This window comes from Coregonus lavaretus, assembly GCF_964263955.1.
Source record: "Coregonus lavaretus genome assembly, chromosome: 6".
In the NCBI taxonomy this organism is placed as follows: Eukaryota; Metazoa; Chordata; class Actinopteri; order Salmoniformes; family Salmonidae; genus Coregonus; species Coregonus lavaretus.
In genome coordinates this window covers 47,599,121-47,618,294 of record NC_139993.1, presented here as the reverse complement: position 1 = coordinate 47,618,294, position 19,174 = coordinate 47,599,121, and the positions used below count along the sequence as shown (strand labels likewise).

The 19,174-nt window shown below is 42.4% G+C and overlaps 1 protein-coding gene across 2 annotated transcripts in view; it reads left to right on the top strand.

The window, feature by feature from the left end:
- The first annotated feature begins 5,023 nt into the window (after positions 1 to 5,023).
- LOC311131321 (UDP-N-acetylhexosamine pyrophosphorylase-like) overlaps positions 5,024 to 19,174 on the top strand; it is a 32,902-nt gene continuing 18,751 nt past the window's right edge. For both annotated transcript variants that reach the window (XM_084164228.1, XM_084164227.1), the window contains exons 1-3: positions 5,024 to 5,087; positions 6,058 to 6,395; positions 11,865 to 12,069. In XM_084164228.1, the coding sequence (XP_084020354.1) occupies positions 6,113 to 6,395; positions 11,865 to 12,069 (488 nt within the window). In that variant the 5' untranslated portion in view covers positions 5,024 to 5,087; positions 6,058 to 6,112. The remainder of the gene's footprint in view (positions 5,088 to 6,057; positions 6,396 to 11,864; positions 12,070 to 19,174) is intronic.

The window sequence follows — 19,174 nt, the reverse complement described above, 5'->3', positions numbered from 1 at the left end:
AGCTAAATTAGTTGAATCAAACAGTAATTTAAACAACATGCATGCACACGGTCACCAAATAAACTACCTAACTGCACGCATTTAATCCGAACACTTTGGTTAATCCAAGTAGTTTGCAAAAGCGAAATGTTTCTTCTTGATTTGTAGAATGATATATTTTTGTCATTGTTTAGCTAGCCATCCCCTCGGAAGCAGCAGCCGTCATTCAATGGTTAGTGCTAACACGTATCCTTGGGACGTCCCTAACCCTGGGCTCGTTTGAGTAGTAAGGCGAAAGATCCTTGGGACGTCCCTACCCCTAACCTTGGGCTCGTTTGAGTAGTAATGCGAATGAAACCGACTGTAGACAAAAGTCGAAGAGTGAAGTCGGCGAAGGTCCATCTGTGACAGCCGAAAGTCGGACACTGATGTGGTTTTCCAACAGCAGGGCTCAGTGCAACATGGCGGTGTTGACATTGTTTATACAAGTTTTTCTTTGTAATGTCGAAATAAACATGTCTCCAACCCCCATATCACACACTCACAAACGAAATATACACTGTGTACAAAACATTAGGAACACCTGCTCTTTCCATGACATACTGACCAGGTGAATCCAGGTGAAAGCTATGATCCTTATTGATATCACCTGTTAAATCCACTTCACCTCAGTGTAGATGACTGGGAGGATATAGGTTAAAGAAGGATTTTTAAGCTTTGAGATAATTTCCCATGGATCAACAATGGTTGCCCACCCAAAGGACATCCAGCCAACTTGACACAACTGTTGTAAGCATTGGAATCAACATGGGCCAGCATCCCTGTGGAATGCTTTCAACACCTTGTAGAGTCCATGCCCTGAGGCTGTTCAGAGGGCAAAAGGGGGTGCAACTCAATATTAGGAAGGTATTCCTACTGTTTTGTACACTCAGTGTATGTGTGTACATTGTACTATCAATTGGTGAGAGAGAGCCTCATATCACATATAACTGTTACATTAATTGCGGCAAAGTTGGTTCCTGTTTCAGTCAGGTCTTCGGTCACATTCGTGCGAGTCAAACAAAAACACCCTAATGATTGGCTGACAATAGAGCCTCCCATAATGTAGGTAATGGCTGCAGGATGAAGTTGGTGAAGAGTAACTGCAGAAATGTACAGTCAAAACTAAATTACCTTTGATCACATGGTTTTTGTAAAGTTCATGCAGTCCTCATGTAGGTGTAACATGAAGAATATGAACTACAGTCTCCCATAGAAGTAACCAACATCTTAGACAGGGTCGGTGTTCTGGTGGGCCCTAGGGAGCCTGGCCCACCCCACCCTACCGTACCTCCTTGCCCATCCAAATAAAATATTGATCATTTATTTGACCAAGACTCACCGACAGAAAGACGCATCAATCTCAGATAAAGCATCCGCGCGTGTGAAACAGCGCCACTCTGATGCTGTCTGGACAAAGGGAGTATGGCATGTCATACTTTTTCTGGCCAGACCGCATCAGATACATGGGCTACAACTTTAACTCAGTAAAATCTTTGAAATTGTTGCATGTTGCGTTTATATTTTTGCTCAGTGCAGCTTCAGCCAGCTGGTGTGCGACTGTGGCAAAATTGGTTTGACTTTGGATAGCCTATCTCCAGGGGGGCCTATCTCCGGGACTGTCAATAAATTACACAATATTTTCATGTTGTACACCTTTTAGTTTTCTAATTTAATGCTTTCAATATTTGTACATGAATTTATACAATTTTTAGTTGGTTTGAGGTTTTTAAGTCATTGAAATATGGAGCTATTGGAATTGTAACATATTGTCCCATGTACATTGTCTAATTTACCGATGGTTCAACTAGCCCGATAGAGTTCAGTGTGTCAAATCGGAGGGCCTGTTGTCTGGACCTATGGCAGTCTCTATGGGGGTGCCACAGGGTTCAATTCTTGGGCCGACACTTTTCTCTGTGTATATCAATGATGTCGCTCTTGCTGCTGGTGACTCTCAGATCCACCTCTACGCAGACGACACCATTTTGTATACATCTGGCCCTTCATTGGACACTGTGTTAACAAACCTCCAAACGAGCTTCAATGCCATACAACAATCCTTCAGTAGCCTTCAACTGCTCTTAAACACTAGTAAAACTAAATGCATGCTTTTCAATCGAACGCTGCTAGCACACGCCCACCCGACTAGAATCACCACTCTCGACGGGTCTGACCTAGAGTATGTGGACAACTACAAATATCTAGGTGTCTGGTTAGACTGTAAACTCAACTTCCAGACTCACATAAAGAATCTCCAATCCAAAGTTAAATCTAGAATCGGCTTCCTATTTCGCAACAAAGCCTCCTTCACTCATGCTGCCAAACATGCCCTCGTAAAACTGACTATCCTACCGATCCTTGACTTCGGCGATGTCATTTACAAAATAGCCTCCAACACTCTACTCAGCAAATTGGATGTAGTCTATCACAGTGCCATCCGTTTTGTCTCCAAAGCCCCATACACTACCCACCATTGTGACCTGTACGCTCTTGTTGGCTGGTCCTCACTACATGTTCGTCGTCAAACCCACTGGCTCCAGGCCATCTATAAATCACTGCTAGGCAAATCCCCGCCTTATCTTAGCTCATTGGTCACCATAGCAGCACCCACCCGTAGTCTGCGCTCCAGCAGGTATATCTCTCTGGTCATTCCCAAAGCCAACACCTCCTTTGGCCGCCATTCCTTCCAGTTCTCTGCTGCCAATGACTGGAACGAATTGCAAAAATCTCTGAAGCTGGAGACTCTTATCTCCCTCAATAACTTTAAGCATCAGTTGTCAGAGCACCTTACCGATCACTGCACCTGTACACAGCCCATCTGAAATTAGCCCACCCAACTACCTCATCCCTATATTGTTATTTATTTTGCTCTTTTGCACCCCAGTATCTCTATTTGCACATAATCTCTTGCACATCTAGCATTCCAGTGTTAATACTATTGTAATTATTCTGCACTATAGCCTATTTATTGCCTTACCTCCATAACTTGCTACATTTGCACACACTGTATATATATTTTCTGTTGTATTTCTGACTTTATGTTTTTTTTTTACCCCATATGTAACTCTGTGTTGTTTTTATTGCACTACTTTGCTTTATCTTGGCCAGGTCGCAGTTGTAAATGAGAACCTGTTCTCAACTGGCTTACCTGGTTAAATAAAGGTGAAATATATATATATTTTTTTTTTATAGGGATATTCAAAGTCAACCCAAATTGACTATGGAAATTATGATTGGGTCGCATGCAGCTGCACTCCGAACTGATTATGGTCACGTTCCCCTGCTCAGATGTTGGTTGCATTCCACATCATCGACTGTGTCACCGTCTGACAGATTGCTATAACAAATGTGCTTAGCTGATACATAAAATACCTATCCAGGCATTGTAAGATCTAGCAAGCGTCAGCCACACCTGGGCAGAGGAACACGCCCAGTTACTTGTGCGCTGCCAGCTGTGGGCAGGATTGAAACAAACCCAACCTTCATTTACGTTGGTCATGTTCCTCTGCTCAGACGTTGCATAGACGGGTTGGTTGTTTAGCAACAAAACCAACACATGCGCAACTATGGGGCAAAACAGACGGGGTTCACATCCAGAATCACAATAACACACAGACTTCTGCCCCATTGAAGTGCGTGCATCATCTTTGTGACATTGTCAGCCAACCCGTCTATTGGTGCTTTCAAGACAAATACAATAAAATGTTATTGGTCGCATACACATATTTAGCAGATGTTCTTGCGGGTGTAGCGAAATGCTTGTGTTCCTAGCTCCAACAGTGCAGTAATATCTAACAATACACAACAATACACACTAATCTAAAAAGTAAAATAATGGAATTAAGAAATATAGAAACAACTGATCTTCAGGTCGGAAAATCGGTGTTCTCGAAAGATGCCCAAGTTTCCGACTTGGAATTCCGAATTGGATGACTGTTCATTCCGATTTCCCAGTTGTTTTGAATGCACTGAAGTCAGAGATTTTAGAGTTTCCAATGAATGTACATATTTTTTAAATGTACATATTCACATCATCGACTGTGTCATCGACTGACAGATTGCTATAACATATAATGTGGTTAGCTGATACTTAAAATACCCTTCCAGGCGTTGTAAGATCTGACAGGCGTCAGCAACACCTGGGCAAAGGAATGCGCCCATTGTGATGCTGTCATAACCACAAGTCTCACAAAACTCCGTTTTGGACGAGACTGACTTTATGACCAAAATTATCCTATTTACACTTTGTAGTCAATTTTGACAGTAGAATAAATGTTCCTGACTCATATCGATGTCACATAGGGTGTTTTCGAAATAAGAAGTTGGTTTATAGGGGCAGTTGCTCTTTAACCTTTTGAACGTCAACTTCAATGGGGTAACGTCAGAGTTGTGACGTCCCAAGGATCCCATTTAGACTTCTCCGTAATTAAAGTCAAACGTCACGTTTCTACTTCCTCTCGTACCTGATTGGATGGGTGGTTGTTTTTTTGTTGTTGTTTTTGGTCATTTAGCAGACGCTCTTATCCAGAGCGACTTACAGGAGCAATTAGGGTTAAGTGCCTTGCTCAAGGGCACATCGACAGATTTTTCACCTAGTCGGCTCGGGGATTAGAACCAGCGACCTTTCGGTTACTGGCACAACGCTCTTAACCACTAAGCTACCTGCCGCCCCAGTTGTTGTCCCCTACAGATATGGGATCAGTCTACAGTTCAAAAATGACAAAGAATTATGAGGGCAATTTTTTTTTGCCGTGGATCAGTTCTCATTGGATGGTCTCATAACTATTTTACTACCATAGTTGTCTGTTTATGGTTCATCTTTATGGTTAAGCACTTTATGGTTAATATGATCTTACTGATCTGATCTTACTCAGTTTTTCTGACTTTTTCTTCAATACTGTAACGGCAAAATGTAAGTGAGCTGTAGGGCGTTCCCATTCGACTCGAGTGCCACGTCAAAGTGACGGATGTAGGAGGTGTACTCGAGGGGGTGGGGGCACCGTGGCCAATACAAGAATCTCCTGTTAGACGCTGTCCGGCCAAATTGATTCCTAGACACAGCGTTGAAGGTAAGCCTATATAAACTCCAATTGCTATTATCTTAGCTATATTTACATCGAATAGTCTAGTTAGCAAAAATAATAATATTCAACCACGTGTGTAGAATACGAGGTTTCAATTATCGTCGCGCGCCCATAGCGTGATGTTTAGGACCACAAATGGTATGATGATGATAGTCATCATGTAGTTAGTTAGATAGCTAGTTAATATCCGATTTGATTAGTTAACATAACCGCGGCATTATGGCTCTATATGATAGTGTTAAATGTGTAGTATTACATTAGCTAGCTAACTTAGAAATAACCTGTAAATAGATTTGGTGCATCAAAGAGGGACTTCTGTATTCATTGCATGTTAGAACACTTTCTATGTCTTGGATTGTCTGACAGGGGAAATGTTCTGTTTAGTGTCAACATAAGTAAACACCACTTATTGGTGTCCCGAGGATATGGTTCTGGCCTGCTTATTGCAGTAGAAAAGATCAAGCAAATTTACGCCAGTATTGGGGTGCCAAATTGACAGCTCAGTTTATCTGTTGATGTAAATCAAAGGGGAAATGGACAGATGGGCGTGTAGTCTAGTTTGTAACAAGTTCCCTACTAGAATGTCCTCATAGATGTGTCTAATAAAGTCACCTAACTAATGATTTGCTAGAAGAAACATGGCAGGCACACCCATGTCATTACGGTACCACAGATATCAATGATGTACGTGTTGACAAAAATTCAGATTGTACAATTTATTATATTTTTAGTCATAAATATGGCTAGTGTTGAACCAGAGCGGTACCAGCATCTATGTTTCTATTTAGAGCAAGTGTATTCAAATGACACTCACAATACGTTTCCATTGTATTGGGTGTGTTAGTTTTCAGATGAGTTTTGAGCCCAGTAATGTAGTCAATCATCATGACTGTGTAGGCTAGTTACATATCCCTGACACTCACAACACTTTCCTATTCTGTTCTGGGTGTGGTAGGTAGATTCCCTAGAGGAGATTATTTTAGCCCTAACCCAGCAGTGTGATCATTGTCATGGAGAGCACCAGAAGCAGACTGGCCCAGAGGCTGGCTGAAGCCGGCCAGTCTCACCTCGTGCAGTTCTGGGACGAGCTGACCCCCGAGCAGCAAGCCGAGATGACCTCTGACCTGGAAGCTATGGACTTCCAGGAGATCAACAAGTTCTTCGGCAGCGCCATGGAGGTGTCGGGCAGCAGCAAGCAGGAGAAGATGGACACCCGCATGGAGCCGGTGCCCAGGGAGGTGTTGGGCAGCGTGACCAGGGACAGAGACTGCCTCAAGGTCTGGGAAGAGGAGGGTGAGTCGGCTGGTACAGGGGTTCCCATTTGGTGGGTGGGTGGGTGGGGGGGGACAAGACCAGGATCAAGTACTGTATGTCAAATACATGAAAACTTCAATCTTGATTGAGCTTGGAGTTGACACTTTTGTGACTCAGTCATAATGATGCATTTCTTCCACAAAGCCTGAAGCAGTTTCTATTTAGCTTTTTAAACAGGAGCTTATTTCATTCAAGGGATTGAATTCCACCGATTTACAACAACCTCTATTTTATATGCTACCAGGAAGTGAAACAGACAGACAGGGAAATCATATCAGGTTTTATGGTGCGCGATATAATGTTATATAGTAGGTGTATATTCTGATTAGTATTACGTTCTGTTCGTGCAGTGTGTGTGTGTGTGTGTGTGTCGGTCTTCTCAGTTACGCAAGGGCATAAACTGAGGTCAAACCTTATTCAACACTCCCAGGTAGTGGGGTGATAATTTCCTTAGGGCAGGCAGGGCTACTGGAACTAACCCGCCCAACATGTCTCTGGTAACCCTCTTCAAATAGCACAGTGACGGGCAGCAGCATGTAGTATTTACTGGGATCATATAATGGTAACCCTGAGGTTAAACAAGACCTTGCAACCCTTACATGACCTGGCAACCCTTAGGGGAAAGTGGGTAAACCTTGATGGCTTGTGATGTTGAAATGGCTAAGGGGGATCCTGGCTTGTATTTCACAAAGCACCATCAGTGAGCCTTATAACTCTTAACACTCTGATTCATAAAGAAAGCTGAATATGGGTTTATTGAGAACATCAATTCAGTCACACCATTCCCTTGTCCAGTTTCTCTTTCATCATGATCTAGGAAATATGGAGTTGTTTGAGACATTTAACTGGCGTAGCCTTGTAAAATAGGCTACTCCCTTGGAGTAAAACCTCTGAATGTTTAGCAGGCCTGACCTGTAGCTGGGGAGGTCCAGCCTGGGGGATGAAGGAGGAGGAGGGAGGGAGCATCTGTTTCTGGTTTGGGCCTGACGTAAATGGGGTACTGCTCACTGCGCCCTCACTCATGAGGTCATCCAGCTCTGCGTCAGTTCTTAATCGTTTGTGTGTGTGTGTGTGTCAGGGCAGCCAACATCTACAGCAGCAAGCTAAGGATACATACACCCCAGGGTGTGTATGAGTCAGGATAGCCAAAGCCTACAATAGCACCTTCCAGTCCACTCTCAATGGCTCAGGACCTTGTGTGCATATTTGTGGGCTAATCACTGACTCGCATAACAACAGTTTATTGTAAGATAAAGTAGAGCTGTATAATAAGGGTGTAGTTGACCTGGTATGTTTAGATAGTGAGGTTGACTGTAATTGAACTATGGGTTATTTTGAGTTTATCTTGCTGTTTCACCTGCAATGATTGTATCAGGACTCCTTTCCAAGGTAGATTATACGTTAGCCATAAAATTCCATAGTGTTCTTGAGTTTTGGCAACCATCACAAATATGTTTAGTTTTAGTTATATTGCTTGAATAAGCTATAGGCCTATTGTTTGTACCATATTTCATAGTTCTACAGTTGCCATGGCGCCCATCAGCAGCCTAAGCAGAGGGCTCCTGTACATTTTGTAAATGTTTTTAATTTATGGCATTTTTTACCTATTAATTGTTCATTCTTAAAACAAAAACATATGTAAGGGATAAACGCCGACGTTCTGTACATTACCTTATGCCGGAGTTCATTTTTCCAAGGTAATGTACAGAATGGAGGCGTTTATCCCGCTTATACCACAGTCGCCAAAGAAAACAATTTGGAAGCACACATTTACCGGTAGAAATAAAAAAACGTAGTAAATATATACATTTTAATAAGCAAATTCCTACTTTCTCATATTTTGGTTGTTAGAGACGCGACCCAGTTGTTCGTTTGATATTTATGTACGCGACCCAGTCGCTCGTTCTTTATGTTCCGTTGCCATACTCGCTGGCAACGTTATTATCCCTTGCTTGCCAGCTAGCTACGGCTAACACAGTCACGACAGCCAGACTGCAGCCAGAATAACAGCAAAGTAGATGTTTTGTATTGATATTCATTTGGAGACATCCATAACAATGAGCTGATAATGCCCGATTTTGCCTGGCATAGCAAGAAAGGTTTGCCTTCTCGTCAGGACACTCGACACTGTTCATTACGAGGAGATCGCATTGCATATCAAACACTAGGCTAGAAGCTAACTAAATAGTTTGTTGCTAACAAACCTGCCAATATGACAACTGAATAAAAAAATAGAAGTTGCTGAAAACAGCTGGTCAAACTACAAATGTGGGAGGATTTGACAGCATAGCGCCACTTGCGTCATGAATAGTAAGGACCAGAGAAATTCATGTTCATCACTCACCACGTTAGCTAGGTCATCAGATGCTAAAAACAAATGGTCTCTGCAAAAACAAATGAATGCTAGCTAGCTAAAAAAATATATATATATATATATATATATATATATATATATATATATATATATATATATATATATATATATATATATATATATATATATATATATATATATATATATATATAATTGTTGAACCTGCGTTTACAATGTATCCAATTTCGGTTTGTGTGGTTGTTGGTTTAGCTTTCTGTAACTTTGTAGCAAATACGGTCTGCATGTGTAGGCGCTTATTGCGTCATGATTGCAAGGTGTCGGGATATATTTTCCAACTGTCCCACATTCCATGTTGTGTCGTGCATATGAACTTAGCCGTGGTATATTTAAACCAATATACCACGGGTTACCAACATATTCAAATAATGATTTACCTATTTTAATTAAAAACGTTATTTGGATTAATTTATTCGTGCTATTTCATCCTTCCACAAGATATAGTCCCGACACAAATCTAGGGTTGCTAGAGACGCGACCCAGTCGTTCAGTCTTTTTGTTCAGTATCTATAGACGCGACCCAGTCGTTCGTTCTAAATGTTCCATTGCCATACTGGCTGGCAACGTTCTTATCCCTTGTTTGCTAGCTAGCCAACTACGGCTAATTTACAGTTACGTCAAAAAGTTCAGCCAGCAAAGTAGCTGCATTTGCATTTGTTGAAGCTGTTTTCTTGGGACATTTATTTGGATACATCCATAACAATCCGCTTATGATGCGCGACTTTGCCTGGCAGAGAAAATGTGCTCTCTTGTCAGGACACTGTTCAGACAAAAGAAAGACAATCCATGACATTCATTTGAGCTGATGCCCACTCACTGACAATCTCCTTCGCTTCTAAACCAGCATTGGCCAGTTTCTGGACTGTCGTGGTCCTGATGCTGTGATTTGTATATGTAGTTGTTCCGGCTGCCCTGCAGATCTTTGGTAGAAGTGCTGCCAGATAGTTCACGCCCATCAGCTCTGAAGTGTACCAGATCGAGTCCCCGATACACTCTCCTCTCCTTGGGTGGAGATAAAATGCAAGGGCGTTATCCGGGCATTTCAATAGATATTTCTCCAGTGATGCCACTGGGCATAGTGGGTTCCCTGGCTGCTTGAACATGAATCCCCTCTTGGACTCCCTGCCCCTCTCCCTTGGGTCCGGATTATTCTTTGTGGCCTCGTTATATGCGAGAGTGGCGTATCTGAGAGAGAGAATGCATTGTTATAATATTGTTTTCCATTAGCCTAATTACGAGTGCAACTTAGAAATAACACAAACAGGCTATGAACAACATACCTTAGACCGTTCTCGTCTGTTTTTACAAGGAATGAGTTGGGCTTTAGTTGTCTGTTCCCCTCTTTTCCTCTTCGACCCAGATGTAACTGGAGGTCGAACCACACTTTCTGGACCAGACCCCTTGGTGTACCGGGATTCAGAGCCTGGGAGTTTTGGAGCTGGGCCATGTCCTTATTGGTGATGGGAGGGTGGCTGTTCGTGATATATTTTCCTTGCCGCCTTAGCTGTTTGATGTTGCCCAGAAATACATGATTTGAGGTGGTAAATTCAGTGTCCTTCATAAGGCACCAGCTGTGACCGATGTGTGGGTCATTTAGAAATCAGTTGAGCCCACTCTGGAGTGCCAGGTAGTTACTTATGCTGTACTGCTCCCCCTTCCCATTTCGTACATTTCCATAAAACTGTCGGAGAAGGATGTTAAACTCTTCCTTAGTGACAGTTTTGAAGTCAACAACTTTTCTCTTCTCTGCTAGCCAGCCCTCGAAGCACCGCACAGCCCAGTTTGTATTCTTAACTGTGTTTTTGTTGTTGTTGCGGCTTTTCTCTAGGTCATTCAATGCAGTATCCCCCAAATCTGCATGCCTGGGTATTATTGCCATCTCTTTTTCCCATTCATCCATAGTCATGCCGCCGAAAAGATCAAAATAAATGTTCCACTCATCCATTTTAGTTTTTGCAACAAGTATCGATTTAGCCAGTCAACTGAAAAAATAGTATGTTGCCATGACAACCAGCTCAATTTGCTGTCTGGCTCGTTCGGACACATATACTTTATATGGGACCGTGGAGATCGTAATTCAATATTGAAAAGGTCGGAGAGACGGACAGCAAGGTTTATACAAATCTCTGCTGTTGAAAACCAAATGCTAGTCTAAAAGAAATGGGAGATAATGTCTAGATGCTTTTTATAGTGGAGATCAAGTTTATACATTTCCTGGCAGGGTTGATGAGACAGTGGATTGCACAGTCAGATGGAACAGAGTAAATAGGCATTTCAACGTCATATATTTAGCCTGTGGTAACATGTGAAATAGACACCAGCTGGAATGCAGTTTTAATCAATCAGCATTCAGGATTAGACCCACCCGTTGTATAATGGCCATATACCACACCCCCTTGGGCCTTATTGCGTAATTATACCATGACATTTTTGAATGCTTGTTTCTGATTGGCTTGAAGGGCGTTCTAGAGCGTGCATTATTTCCCTATAACGCACAGTATATTTGCACGGTAGAATTCAATGGCTATAGTTCATTCTTACATGTTCTATGTTAGAAATGCTTTTTGAAAGCAAAAGTCGAATTGAAAACGTTATTAAATTGTTCTGTTAGATTTTCCTAATGGCAAGCTAGGACGGATGGTTTGGTTAGCTAAACTAGTAAGTATGTTTGTTTGGTTACCACGGCAACTACTGTAGCTAGCTATCTAGTAAACTTGCTAGCTACTTCAGTGGATGTTGAAAACATTTCTACCTGCAAATGAACACATTTCTAGTGGCATATCTGTTTTGGTTCGAATGCCTGCCAGTGTCTGGAGGTTGAGGATGGAGAGAAGCCGAAAGCAAGACAGTAGAGGTGTGCAGTGATGAGGATCGTGGGGAGGGCATAATTACAAGGCTGCTCTTGAAATATTATTGAAATGTGGTGTGCTTTCTGGCACCATGTAACTGTCGTAGCATCATCTAAGTGGGTCCTTAATTTTGGTAGTAGTGAAGGAGTAGCTAGCTAAATGAAAGTCTCATACATTAACTGATCTATTGTCTCTCTCCTCACCCAGGTCTGCGGTGTATCTCACAGAGCAGGGTGGCTGTTCTCCTGCTAGCGGGCGGCCAGGGGACCAGGCTGGGGGTGTCCTACCCTAAAGGCATGTACGACGTGGGCCTGCCATCCCACAAGACCCTGTTCCAGATCCAGGCAGAGAGGATACTGAGGCTGCAACAGCTGGCAGAACAGAGTTATGGAGCTAAGTGCTCCATCCCCTGGTGAGACTGGGACTGGCAGCTAAGGGCATAATGATACACTATGGGGGTTATACTTTACAGAACATACAGCACCACAGCAAGCTGACCACAGAGCACTGTTTCTCAATCCATTTCTGAGGGGCCCATTTTTGTTAAAGCCCGGTCTGTGAAATCACAAACAAACCATAGAAAGTTGTTATTGTATCAAAGATACGTTTTTATGATCCCCCTCTGTTCTCCAGTTTCATCTGTCTTATTATTATTATACAGTGCCTTCAGAAAGTATTCACACCCCTTGACTTTTTCCACATTTTGTTGTTACAAAGTGGGACTAAAATGGATTTAATTGTCATTTTTTGTCAACGATGTACACAAAATACTCAGTCAAAGTGGACGAAAAAGTATTATATTTGTAAAACACTAATTTATCTTGATTAGATAAGTATTCAACCCTCTGAAGTCAATACATGTTAGAATCACCTTTGGCAGTGATTACAGCTATGAGTCTTTCTGGGTAAGTCTTTCCACACCTGGATTGTGCAACATTTGCCCATTTTATTATTTCAAAATTGTTCAAGCTCTGTCAAATTGGTGGTTGATCATTGCTAGACAATCATTTTCATGTCTTGCCATAGATTTTCAAGCAGATTTAAGTCAAAGCTGTAAGTCTGCCAACTCAGAATATTCACTGTCTTCTTGGTAAGCAACTCCAGTGTAGATTTGGCCTTGCGTTTTAGGTTATTGTCCTGCTGAAAGGTGAATTAATCTCCCAATGTCTGGTGGAAAGCAGACTGAACCAGGTTTTCCTCTAGGATTCTGTCTGTGTTTAGTTCCATTTATTTTTTCATCCTGAAAAACTCCCCAGTCCTTAACGATTACAAGCATTCCCATAACATGATGCAGCCACCACTATGCTTGAAAATATGGAGTGGTACACCGTAATGTATTGGATTTGCTCCAAACATAACACTTTGTATTCAGGACAAAAAGTTAATTGCTTAGCCACCATAAAATTAACAACTGCCACCTGCCGTTGAGGGTATATTTAGGTATTGGCGGGTAAGAATGTCTATTTCTTCAGCAATGTTGGCGGGTGGTCAATTTGCAGGGCTCTACAGTGCAAGCATTTAATTAGCTAAGAAAAATAGTAAAAAGTAAAGTATGACCACGTACGAGTTAGGGTTAGACAAATGCTGCAGTAGCTGTTTTCAAAGTATTTCTGCTGTTTTGTTTCATAGCTGCTAATTGCACAAATAAATATGAATCCTATATCCCACCTCGCACAGCAACAGTGGAGCTGTGTGCAATGTGTGAAGTGCTGATATACAGTTGAAGTCGGAAGTTTACATACACTTAGGTTGGAGTCGTTAAAACTCATTTTTCAACCACTCCACACATTTCTTGTTAACAAACTATCGTTTTGGCAAGTCGGTTAGGACATCTACTTTGTGCATGACACAAGTCATTTTTCCAACAATTGTTTACAGACAGATTATTTCACTTATAATTCACTGTATCACAATTCCAGTGGGTCAGAAGTTTACATAAGCTAAGTTGACTGTGCCTTTAAACAGTTTGGAAAATTCCAGAAAATGATGTCATGGATTTAGAAGCTTCTGATAGGCTAATTGATATCATTTGAGTCAATTGGAGGTGTACCTGTGGATGTATTTCAAGGCCTACCTTCAAACTCAGTGCCTCTTTGCTTGACACCATGGGAAGATCAAAATAAATCAGCCAAGACCTCAGAATTTTTTTTGTAGACCTCCACAAGTCTGGTTCATCCTTGGGAGCAATTTCCAAACGCCTGAAGGTACCACATTCATCTGTACAAACAATAGTATGCAAGTATAAACACCATGGGACCACGCAGCCATCATGCCGCTCAGGAAGGAGACGCGTTCTGTCTCCTAGAGTACTTTGGTGCGAAAAGTGCAAATCAATCCCAGAACAACAGCAAAGGACCTTGTGAAGATGCTGGAGGAAACGGGTACAAAAGTATCTATATCCACAGTAAAACGAGTCCTATATCGACATAATCTGAAAGGCCGCTCAGCAAGGAAGAAGCCACTGCTCCAAAACTGCCATTAAAAAAGCCAGACTACGGTTTGCAACTGCACATGGGGAGAAATGTCCTCTGGTCTGATGAAACAAAAATATAACTGTTTGACCATAATGACCATCGTTATGTTTGGTGTAAAAAGGGGTGGCTTGCAAGCCGAAGAACACCATCCCAACCATGAAGCACAGGGGTGGCAGCATCATGCTGTGGGGGTGCTTTGCTGCAGGAGGGACTGGTGCACTTCACAAACTAGATGGCATCATGAGGAAGGAAAATGTATGTGGATATATTGAAGCAACATCTCAAGACATCAGTCAGGACGTTAAAGCTTGGTCGCAAATGGGTCTTCCAAATGGACAATGACCCCAAGCATACTTCCAAAGTTGTGGCAAAATGGCTTAAGGACAACAAAGTCAAGGTATTGGAGTGGCCATCACAAAACCCTGACCTCAATCCTATAGAAACTTTGTGGGCAGAACTGAAAAAGCGTGTGCGAGCAAGGAGGCCTACAAACCTGATTCAGTTACACCAGCTCTGTCAGGAGGAATGGGCCAAAATTCACCCAACTTATTGTGGGAAGCTTGTGGAAGGCTACCCGAAACGTTTGACCCAAGTTAAACTATTTAAAAGCAATGCTACCGAAATACTAATTGAGTGTGTGTAAACTTCTGACCCACTGGGAATGTGATGAAAGAAATAAAAGCTGAAATAAATAATTCTCTACTATTATTCTGACATTTCACATTCTTAAAATAAAGAGGTGATCCTAACTGACCTAAGACAGGGACTTTTTACAAGGATTAATTGTCAGTAATTGTGAAAAACAGAGTTTAAATGTATTTGGCTAAGGTGTATGTAAACTTCCGACTTCAACTGTAGATACCTTTTTTGGAGGCGCTGTGCACAGGCATAAAAGTTGCTTTAATGTACTCTGAAGTCTACAAAGTGAGACTTTGTCCTTGTGTTTCTTGGCTATTTACATTTGTTCAGTTGTTTTTCAACGATAGTTTGAGTCTGCTGGTTAAACTGATAGGGAATAGACGCCCTAGCCTTGTCAGATCCAAAATCTCACGCGCGCGCACACAATAGGACTTGAGTGTCCCCGTTACCATGGTAACCTCCCGCCCTTAAACTGGCAGCTGAACATTTGTATCTGATATTTTGATTAAAAGACTCGGGTCACAAAAAATGAAATGCATTACTTCTTACTAATAAATGTATTGTTTTAGAAACATTACAAAGCATGGTTATCTGTTATTTTTGTGAGGTTTTTATGTAATTATGTTCCCCAAAATATTTTGGCTGGTAAAAAAATCAGTGGCTGGTAGATTGCTTGATTTATTATTATCTACTTGCCACAGTGTCTGGATGGACCAAAAAGTTCATTTTAGGCCCTCTTTACCAAATCATATACAGTATTACTTTAGTGCCTTGTTGCAAACAGGATGCATGTTTTGGAATATTTTATTCTGTACAGGCTTACTTCTTTTCACTCAGTTTTCTCTTATAACAGCCATTAAACTCTGTAACTGTTTTAAAGTCACCATTGGCCTCATGGTGAAATCCCTGAGCGGTTTCCTTTCTCTCCAGCAACTGCGTTAGGGAGGACTCCCTTATCTTTGTAGTGACTGGGTGTATTGATACACCATCCCAAGTGTAATTAATAACTTCACCTTGCTCGAAATCTTTTTTTTACCCATCTACCAATAGGTGCCCTTCTTTGCGAGGCATTGGAAAACTTCCCTGGTCTTTGTGGTTGAATCTGCTCGACTGAGGGACCTTACAGATAATTGTTTGTGTGGGTACAGAGATGAGGCAGTCATTCAATAATCATGATAAACCCTTATTGCACACAGTGAGTCCATGCAACTTATTATTTGACTTGTTAAGCACATTTTTACTCCTGAACTTTAGGCTTGCCATAACAAAGGGGTTGAATACTTATTGACTCAAGACATTTTAGCTTTTCATTTTTAACATTTTGAAAACCATAATTCCACTTCGACATTATGAGGTATTGTGTGTGTGTGTGTGTATGTGTAGGCCAGTGACAAAAAAATCTACATTGAATCCATTGTAAATTCAGGCTGTAACAACAAAATGTGGAAAAAGTAAAGGGGTATGAATACTTTCTGAAGGCACTCTATTGTTGGCACTCACCTGTATCAATCAGGAAGTGGTTTGATCCCGGAAAAGAGCAGGATTATAATTCCCTGTGGAGTAGATGAAGGAAGTAATTAAGACGATTCAGGAGTTGGTTGATGGAAGGAGACATGTCTCGCTGGCATCCAGGGTTGGGCTGGGCTCCGTCTGTAATTAAGGTCAGGGGTCAGGACTAAGAGCTCACCATGAGATGCCAGGTGACATTCATTCCAGTCATAAGGAATTACTTCTGGTTTTGTCTAGTCATGGGTTTCTTTTTTCATGAGCATGGCATTATTTCTGTTACAGCATATTGGATGACTGTCATTCATATTCCATTCACCCAGTTCAATGTAACTGCGATAGGTTAAGGCTACTACATGATACTCAAATTTTCCCTATACCCATCATGAGGCTGCTACAACCTAGTCTATTAATTAAAGTTTACAACGTAGTTGCACACAGGTCGAGAAATGTTTTTGAGGTGACAGACCGTGACGCATTCAATAACACCTTGCACACTCTTGCCTGCATCTAGCTGATATAGGGTGTAGTCATTAGTCCAACAGTTGCAAATGAGAGTTTCTATTGGACAAATTCAGCTATGTTTATCCCCATTTTGTTCCGTTTGCTTCAGTTTAAGAAACGTTTTTCAACAGAATCGGCGGAATGAATACATACCTGATCACGTGTAAACACAGTTCACTTTTATAGCAGCCACATTATATTCCTTCTCGCATCTATGCGCTCTCCTCCTCTCACCTTTTCCCTTCACTTGTGGACTTCAATGCACAACACATCAGCTGTATGTGACCAGGCGAAAAATCCTTTCCAAGCCAAACCATATCATAGCTACACACAGCCTACATCATTGTCACCGTATTAGCTAAAGTAACGTCATAGTCAACATAGCTAATAGAACTAACGCGTTAGTAAAGCCGCTAAAATCATGCAGTAACTATATTTTTCGTAGCTGTCTATTTACCACCACAAACCGATGCTGGCACTAAGACCGCACTCAATGAACTGTATACAGCCATAAGCAAACAGGAAAACGCTCATCCAGAGGTGGCGCTCCTAGTGGCCGGGGACTTTAATGCAAAGGAACTTAAATACGTTTTACCTAATTTCTACTAGCATGTTAAATATGCAACCAGAGGAAAAAAAACTGTAGACCACATTTACTCCACACACAGAGACGCGTACAAAGCTCTCCCTCTCCCTCCATTTGGAAAATCTGACCATAATTCTATCCTCCTTACAAGCAAAAACTAAAGTAGGAAGCACCAGTGACTCGGTCAATAAAAGAGTGGTCAGATGAAGCAGATGCTAAGCTACAGGACTGTTTTGCTAGCACAGACTGGAATATGTTCTGGGATTCTTCCGATAGCATTGAGGAGTACACCACATCAGTCACTGGCTTCATCAATAAGTGCATCGATGACGTTGTCCCCACAGTGACTGTACGTACATACCCCAACCAGAAGCCATGGATTACAGGCAACATCCGCACTGAGCTAAAGGGTAGAGCTGCCGCTTTCAAGGAGCGGGCCTCTAACCCGGAAGCTTATAAGAAATCCCGCTATGCCTTCCGACGAACCATCAAACAGGCAAAGCGTCAATGCAGGACTAAGATCGAATCGTACTACACCGGCTCCGACGCTCGTCAGATGTGGCAGGGCTTGCAAACTATTACAGACTACAAAGGGATGCACAGCCACGAGCTGCCCAGTGACACGAGCCTACCAGGCGAGCTAAATTACTTCTATGCTCGCTTTGAGGCAAGTAACACTGAAACATGCATGAGAGCATCAGCTGTTCCAGATGACTGTGTGATCACGCTCTCCGTAGCCGATGTGAGTAAGACCTTTTAAACAGGTCAACATTCACAAGGCTGCAGGGCCAGACGTATTACCCGGACGTGTACTCCGAGCATGCGCTGACCAACTGGCAAGTGTCTTCACTGACATTTTTAACCTCTCCCTGTCTGAGTCTGTAATACCAAGATGTTTCAAGCAGACCACCATAGTCCCTGTGCCCAAGAACACTAAGGTAAACTGCCTAAATGACTACCGACCCGTTGCACTCATGTCTGTAGCCATGAAGTGCTTTGAAAGGCTGGTCATGACTCACATCAACACCATTATCCCAGAAACCCTAGACCCACTCCAATTTGCACATCGCCCCAACAGATCCACAGATGATGCAATCTCTATTGCACTCCACACTGCCCTTTCACACCTGGACAAAAGGAACACCTATGTGAGAATGCTATTCATTAACTACAGCTCAGGGTTCAACACCATAGTGCCCTCAAAGCTCATCACTAAGCTAAGGACCCTGGGACTGAACACCTCCCTCTCCAACTGGATCCTGGACTTCCTGACGCACCGCCCCAGGTGGTAAGGGTAGGTAACAACACATCCGCCACGCTGATCCTCAACACAGGGGCCCCTCAGGGGTGCGTGCTCAGTCCCCTCCTGTACTCCCTGTTCACTCATGACTGCATGGCCAGGCACAACTCCAACACCATCATTAAGTTTGCCGATGACACAACAGTGGTAGGCCTGATCACGACAATGACGAGACAGCCTATAGGGAGGAGGTCAGAGACCTGGCCGTGTGGTGCCAGGACAACAACCTCTCCCTCAACATGATCAAGACAAAGGAGATGATTGTGGACTACAGGAAAAATAAGAGGACCGAGCACGCCCCCATTCACATCGACAGGGCTGTAGTGGAGCAGGTTGAGAGCTTCAAGTTCCTTGGTGTCCACATCACCAACTAACTAACATGGTCCAAGCACACCAAGACAGTCGTGAAGAGGGCACGACAAAACCTATTCCCCTTAAGGAGACTGAAAAGATTTGGCATGGGTCCTCAGATCCTCAAAAGGTTCTACAGCTGCACCATCGAGAGCAT